The sequence below is a fragment of the Gekko japonicus genome, unplaced genomic scaffold (assembly GCF_001447785.1).
Source record: "Gekko japonicus isolate JY-2015 unplaced genomic scaffold, Gekko_japonicus_V1.1 scaffold5044, whole genome shotgun sequence".
In the NCBI taxonomy this organism is placed as follows: domain Eukaryota; kingdom Metazoa; phylum Chordata; class Lepidosauria; order Squamata; family Gekkonidae; genus Gekko; species Gekko japonicus.
Window position 1 is genome coordinate 12,332 of NW_015171653.1, and position 7,234 is coordinate 19,565.

General features: G+C 53.9%; 1 protein-coding gene across 1 annotated transcript in view; it reads right to left on the reverse strand.

Moving 5' to 3' along the window:
- Positions 1 to 7,234, reverse strand: part of KRI1 (KRI1 homolog) — a 32,899-nt gene that overhangs the window by 10,104 nt on the left and 15,561 nt on the right. Inside the window, exons 9-13 of the mRNA XM_015419990.1 lie at positions 4,870 to 4,978; positions 4,543 to 4,638; positions 4,256 to 4,426; positions 2,236 to 2,311; positions 346 to 458 (exon numbers count right to left, since the gene is read on the reverse strand). Coding sequence (XP_015275476.1) covers positions 346 to 458; positions 2,236 to 2,311; positions 4,256 to 4,426; positions 4,543 to 4,638; positions 4,870 to 4,978 — 565 coding nt within the window. The remainder of the gene's footprint in view (positions 1 to 345; positions 459 to 2,235; positions 2,312 to 4,255; positions 4,427 to 4,542; positions 4,639 to 4,869; positions 4,979 to 7,234) is intronic.

Consider the following 7,234-nt stretch of genomic DNA (forward strand, 5'->3'; position numbering starts at 1 on the left):
GCATGCCTTGTCTCAGAGGGGCACTTTGGCCAGCCTCTGCCGGATCAAGGAACAGCCCCTCCCTCCGGTCTTTCCCCCCCACCCCGGTAACCAGGGACACCCGACACCAGTGTTCCCTCTAAGCTGAGTTAGTGTGAGCTAGCTCACAGTTTTTTAGCCTCCGGTTCACACATTTTTGTCTTAGCTCAGGAAGGATGGCTCCAGGCAAACTAATTTATGTAGTAGTCAAATCACTCGCTCACAATTTCAATGCCAGTAGCTCAGAAAGTAGAATTTTTGCTCACAAGATTCCAGAGCTTAGAGGAAACATTGCCCGACACCCAGTAAAAACATAGATAGATGTACCACAAAGTCGGGATCCTCGCAGTGCGGCTGGTGCTCCTCCGTCTGCTGCAGGGAAGCCTCCGCTTCGGACTCGGGGCCCTCCTTTCCGGTCCACTTATCCCAATTCCACTCGTCTGGATTGGGAAAATTAAGAAGATCGGTGCTTTTTGTTTTCCGAGTGGTGGACTCAAGGTTCTGCCACTTGCTGAAACCCGCACGGTCATTTTGGTGACACGTAACAGAACGGGGGTCCTGCAACCTATGCTGTGATGCAACACAGACTCATGCGGTCTGCCACGGCCACTTACAGGACGAGAGCCAAGCAATGTTCCCTCTAAGCTGTGGAGTCTTGTGAGCAAAACTTCTACTTTGTGAGCTACTGGCATTAAAGTTGTGAGCGAGCCATTTGGCTACTGCATACATTAGTTTGCTCTGGAGCCCTCCTTCCTGAGCTAATACAAAAATGCATGAGCTGGAGGCTAAAAAGCTGTGAGCTAGCGCACACTAACTCAGCTTAGAGAGAACACTGGAGCCAAGCAGCGGCTTCAAGAGAAAAAGAAAAATGGGAGGACGGGCCTCTACAGCCCGAGTCCCCAACCTCTTGGCACCTCTGGGGACCTCGGGAATTCGGGCACGGCATAAAACGGCTGCCACAGGAGGCACACCCACCCACAAAACGGGTGCCACGCCTCCCCTTCAGCCGCCCAGTGAAGATCCTTGCGCTGCGCCGACGGCTGCTGCCCAAGCAACGTTTTAAAAATCTGCACGGTCAATCAAGTCTCCAACAGCCAATGAGTAGCATTGCCGGGCAAAAGCCCCACCTGGCCCCAACCAGTGTTCCCTCTAAGCGGAGTTAGTGTGAGCCAACTCACAGTTTTTTAGCCTCCGGCTCACACATTCTTGCCTTTGCTCAGGAAGGTGGGCTCCTGGGCAAACTAATTAATGCAGCAGCCAAATGGCTCGCTCACCGCTTTAATGCCAGTGGCTCACAAAGTAGGATTTTTGCACACGAGACTCCACAGCTTAGAGGGAGCATTGGTGGCGGGCTGTTCCCTCTAAGTTGAGTTAGTGTGAGCTAGCTCTCAGTTCTTTAGCCCCTGGCTCACACATTCTTACCTTTGCTCAGGAAGGAGGGCTCCAGGGCAAACTAATTAATGCAGCAGCCAAATCGCTCGCTCACAGCTTTAATGCCAGTGGCTCACAAAGTAGGATTTTTGCTCACGAGACTCCACGGCTGAGAGGGAGCTTTGGCCACATCGACTTCCTGAAAATTCTTGGCAGGAGCCAGGGACCTTTGGAGCAGTTTTGCAGAGATCCTCAGTTTTTTTTTAAATGCATCTGCCCTACAAGACGGACCCCTGAAACTCCGCTTCTATTGCAGCCGTCACGCCGGCACCCAGGGCCAGAAGCTCAGTTCAAACTGTACAGGCAGCTTCTCCGAGAGGTTCTCAGCTCCATCTGGGTGATGCGTAGCTTCCCGGTACTCTGCCCTGGTCCCTAGTCACCTCCCTTCTATTGAGTGGCTTTCCTGACCAGACACACACCCGCAGTACCAGCAGTAGGTGCAGAACACCACCCTGCCCCCACGAACTGACAGGAACCAGTTGGAAAGTCTATGAGCAAATCAAGACGGCCACGTGTGGCCCAGCAACCTCCCACATCCCACAGTAGCCAGGCGGAGGCCCTTAGGGGTCCATCAGACTCCACCACTCGGTCTCCCTCCAACCAAACGTGGGAGTCCCATTCACCCCTCATGGGGCATACTGGTTCTCCTCTCCTTTGGGAATTTGTCTAGTTCCCCCTTCTTAAAAATCAGCGGCTCCAAGAGGAGGGTTGTAAGGCCACCGTCAAGAGTTTCATGCAGGCATCGCCCACCTACTCCCCCCCCCAGCCCCAAAACTTTCAACGCACCGTCGCTTCCATCCTCGGCTTCAAACTGGGGCTTCTCTGTCTCGTCGATGCCATAATACTCGTCTCCAAAGAGTTCCTAGAGAAGAGAAACACAAACCTTCTAGAACCCGCTCACCCCCCAGGACCCAGGGGCATGTGGGCCCTGAGTCACATGACCTCCCCCCCCCAGCATGTCTGAGGCCTTTCCCCAGAAGTGTCAGGGTCAACAGCACGCAGGTCCAAACACACTCTTCAGGAAAAGTTATGCTTTATTGGAATACTGTTCTGTTGCCAAGTAGTACAGGCACATTGTCAGGAATGACGATTAGTGCAAGGGACTCAATACATATACCCTGATGCCTCATCTAGCTAAGCAAATGAAATCCAAGCACGCGTGGGAATTCTCCCAGTGGGACATTACATCATAAACGGGAGACTCTCCCCACCCCCGAGAGCAGAAGTATTCACACCAATAGTGATAGTGAAATGCAAGCCCTCCCTTCTCTTCAAGGTTACACTGGTAGTGCTGCCTGGCTGAGCCAGTTTGCACAGGGGGAAAAGAGCGCCTCCCTTATGTTACCCATGGTAGCTATGAAAAGCAAGCATGTGCACATGCAGAAAGGTCGGGGATGAAAGAAAACAAAGAAAGCATGGCAGGAAGCTGCTTGTGTTAAAACGTTGCTTCCTTTTGAAGCAAAGAGTCCCGTGTGTGTAACCTCTCAGCACTGTTCCCTGGTTCTGATCAGCGTTCCCTCAAAGCGGAGTTAGTGTGAGCTAGCTCACAGTTCTTTAGCCTCCGGCTCACACATTCTTGTCTTAGCTCCGGAAGGATGGCTCCGGAGCAAACTAATTTATGCAGTAGCCAAATCGCTGGCTCACAACTTCAATGCCAGTAGTTCACAAAGTAGAATTTTTGCTCACAAGGCTCCACAGCTTAGAGGGAGCATTGGTTTGGACTACAGGAATCTCTAACAGAGGTGACATGAAGCACAAGGTTTTAAACAGAGATAGTGATCACTGTTCCCTCTAAGCTGAGTTAGCATGAGCCAGCTCAGAGTTTTTTAGCCTCCGGCTCACACCTCTTTACCTTAGCTCAGGAAGGAAGGCTCCAGAGCAAACTACTTTATGCAGCAGCCAAATCGCTCACTCACAACTTTAATTCCAGTAGCTCACAAAGTAGGATTTTTGCTCACAAGACTCCACAGCTTAGAGGGAGCATTGGCTATGATTGATAGCGATACGTTTGCAAGGTCTAAAAACACTTGGTGGGCACGAGGAAATGCGTCACCGAGTTCTGGCGAGGCACCCACAGGACATTCTGTCGTACTCACAGAAGCCTTTGAGCACCAGCCGTCCAGTCCTCCCTGCACAGCAGGAAAAGCGTGGCAGGCAGAGGACCTTCTATATAAGAACGCTGGGAGAGCTATTTTTGCTGGGCACTCGCAGATGAACACGCCAACAAGCCAACTCGCCAATCCACCAGCAAGGCAGACAAAGAGCTCTCAGTTCTGCCCTGGTACACACGCAGCTTACAGTGAAGAAGAACCTCTGACGGGCGAGAAAGGAAACCAAGAACGTTTAAACGTTGCCTCTGTCATGAACTCCCCTAGGCCGGGGGAGGGGGCAACCTTTTTCAGCCTGTGGGGACCTTTGGAATCTGGACACAGGGTGGTGGGCGTGGCCACAAAATGGCTGCCAGAGGAGGCGGAGCCAGCCACAAAATGGCTTCCCTGGCTGACCTTCAGTCACAGAGTGAAGATACCATTGGCCAATCAAATCACCAGCGGCCAATCAGAAGTCTGGCCGAGCAGAAAGCCCCATCCGACCCCACCTAAAAACACCCAGTGGGGTGCCAGAAAAAGTGTCAGTGGGCGCCACACGTTGGGGACCCCTGACCTAGGCAGCCACCTAGCAAATTCTCAGCATCCCGCCTTCAATGCGGAGACCCCACTGCCCCGCATTTGGGAACCACCAGGTATTCTGGAGCACTGCGTGAATGCACTACGTCTCCGCCTCAAGCAGTGGGGGGATGTGCCCTCACCTCCATGAGCCGGTCGTGCTGGGCGGGGTCAAAGTCCGCCTCCAGGTGCTCCTCCTGGAAGGGGAGGGTCTCGCTGCCCGTGATCTCACGCAGCTTCTCCAGTTGCTGAAGGATCTCCTGACGCTTCAGGTTCTTCAGCTGCTTCAGCTCCTCCTGCTTCCGCTCCCTGGCCTGCGAGACGGGAGAGTCCACGGCTTAAGCCATTCACAGAACGGGCCATCCCAGCGCCCACATGCCCAGCGGAGCCAGGTCACCGTTACGCGGACCCCCAGATTAGGCGGACTCACCTTCCTCTTGCGCTCACGGATCTCCGAGCGCTTCTCCTTCCGGCGCTCATCTTTCTGTCGCACGGAGGTTGCGATAACGCGGGGGTGCGACTGCAGCTGGCCGAGGTGGGAGGAGCAAGGAAAAGGAGTCAACGGGGGCCTTTGTTCCGGCACCCCTTTTCCAATGACAGCCCCAGAACACCAGTCTCCAGTCCCCACACTGACACCACCCTGACCGACTTCCCCCTCTCCACAATCGCACCGGCAGGGCCCTAGAGGGAACCCCCCGAGATCCCGGCCCTGAGGCCCAGAGATCCCCCCACCCCCAGCAGAGGACGCCGTCCTCACCAGCTGGGCCTGAGGCTCCTCGAAGCGGAAGTTGTACTTGCGTTCAAAGTCCTCTTGCTTCTTGAGAAAGAGCTCGCCCTCGTCGGAGGAGTCGGACACTGCCGGCTGCCTGCGGTGCGAGAAGGGAGGGAAGGGAAATGTCAGGCCAAGAGCAAAGGACCCACTTCCCATCATCTGCAACCCCTTACAGGAATCAAAGGCTGAGTGTCCAAGTGGCGCCTTTAAGACCAACAAGGTTTTATTCTGGGGATAAGCTTTCATGTGCCGTGCACACGTGATTGAGACAGACTTCCTCACACCAGAGCGGCTTACAATCTCCTTTCCCTTCCCCTCCCCACACAACAGACATCCTGTGAGGTAGGTGGGGCTGAGAGAGCTCTTGACAGAAACTGCTCTTTTTCAAGAACAGCTCTTATCAGAACTGCGGCTTGCCCAAGGTCATCCAGCCAGGTGCAAGTGGAGGAAGGGCTAGTTAGAGTCAAGATGCCCAACTAACTAGCCCTTCCTGGTAACTAACCTCCTTACACCTCACATCTGCTGTTAATTCCTTTGGTATCTGTTTGACAACTTGCTGCTATTTTCATGTCCTACTATATGTGTTATTCCAATCTTAGCTATATTCAGGGGTCATTTCCTGCCGGGATACGCTCTGGCAGTAAGGAGCCCAGGGGCGCCCCCCGCCTTTCCTGGCCCACCCGCCCAGACAGACGGGCCAGGGAAGGCCCGCAGAAACCCCCCCCCCCAGCCTGGGGGGGATTTAGCAATTCTAAACATGCCTGGGTTCCCTGCCTGATCTTCTCTAGGTGCAGCGGGTTGGCTGGGGAAGGGAAGTGGAGGCAGGCAGACATGCCCCCCCCTTCCCCCTGAGCATCTCCACTTTTGCAGAGAAACTCAGGGAAGTGTGTGTGTGGGGATTTAAATGCCTTTGTCAGGGGGGGTGGTATATGCAAATAAGCTCCTGCACGTCTTTTTCTACGAAATGACCCCTGGCTATATTGATTGGTCAGTTACTTATGCATCGACTCTAATCCCCCCTCCGTCTGCATGTAATATTTGAGGAAATCTGTTCCGCTGCCTGTGAAGAAGCGTGCACACGCTGAGTCTCTGTTCCCCCACGTCCACAGAGTTGAGCGTGGTTTGTCTTGGGGGCACTAGCTTCATTCTCAAATTTCTTTGTTAGCTCTTGCATGTACGTGCTCATTGGCTGCTATCAGGGGTCATTTCGTAGAAAAAGAGATGCAGGAGCTCATTAGCATAACTCATTTGCATACACCACACCCCCTGACATCACCAGAAGTGTGTCAGAAGGCAACACCCACCGGTTAGGCTCCACTGGATTCTTTTGGATTGTTAGCTATTGGTGTGTGTGTGTGTGTGTGTGCAGATCTGTCCTCGCAGAGGAGGGAGAGCTTCTACCTGAATAAAACTTGGTCTTAAAGGTACCACTGGACTGTTTTGGACTGGGGGGCCGGGGGGGCTCTGCAATTTACCTGGCTGCTTCTTGCTCTGACCGAGGGCTGCTGGGAGCAGGGGGTGGGGCTTGTTGCATGTGCCCACCCCCTGGGCTCTTTACTGACGGAGCTCCGCTCCTGTGCGCTCCTGCAGGAAATGACCCCTGGCTGCTATCCATTGATCTTACTGGCCAGTGTGTGAGACAGGAGGCTGGACTAGATGGGTGGCCGACAACAGGGCATGGAGGCCGAGGCTTTCAGGGGAGCATCAGAAGGGCCCTGCTGGTAATTTGGAAGACCTCCGCCTGAGACCCTGGAAAGCCTTTGCCAGTCTTAGTGGACAGTACTGACCCTGACGGACCCAAGGGTCTGATTCAGTATGAGGCAGCTTCCTGTATGCTCCTGCATCAAGGGAGCACACCTGCAGTGCCATGGGAAACGGCTGTCGCTGCGGAGAATCTTCTAGATATGCCAGGACCAAAGGGTTTCCTTCGCGTGGTTAGAGAAGAACCCGGGACCTTCTGCATGCCAAGCGAATGCTCTTACCAGTGAGCCACAGACCCCATGACGTTCCTGAAGCAGACAGCTGGATAGCAGGGAGACTCGCAGAATATAGCAACCGAGCCAAGTTCTACACCCTGAGAGAAACCAGCCACTGGCAAAGGAACCTCTCATTCAACCCTGGGCCTTCCAGTTTAGAAAAGAGACAACTAAGGGACGCCCTCGTCGGAGGAGTCGGACACTGCCAGCTGCCTGCGGTGCGAGAAGGAAGGGAAGGGAAATGTCAGACCAAAGGATCTTCCCATCATCTGCAATCCCTTACAGGAGTCAAAGGCTGAGTGTCCAAGTGGCGCCTTTAAGACCAACAACGTTTTATTCTGGGGATAAGCTTTCGTGTGCCATTTGGGGGGGGG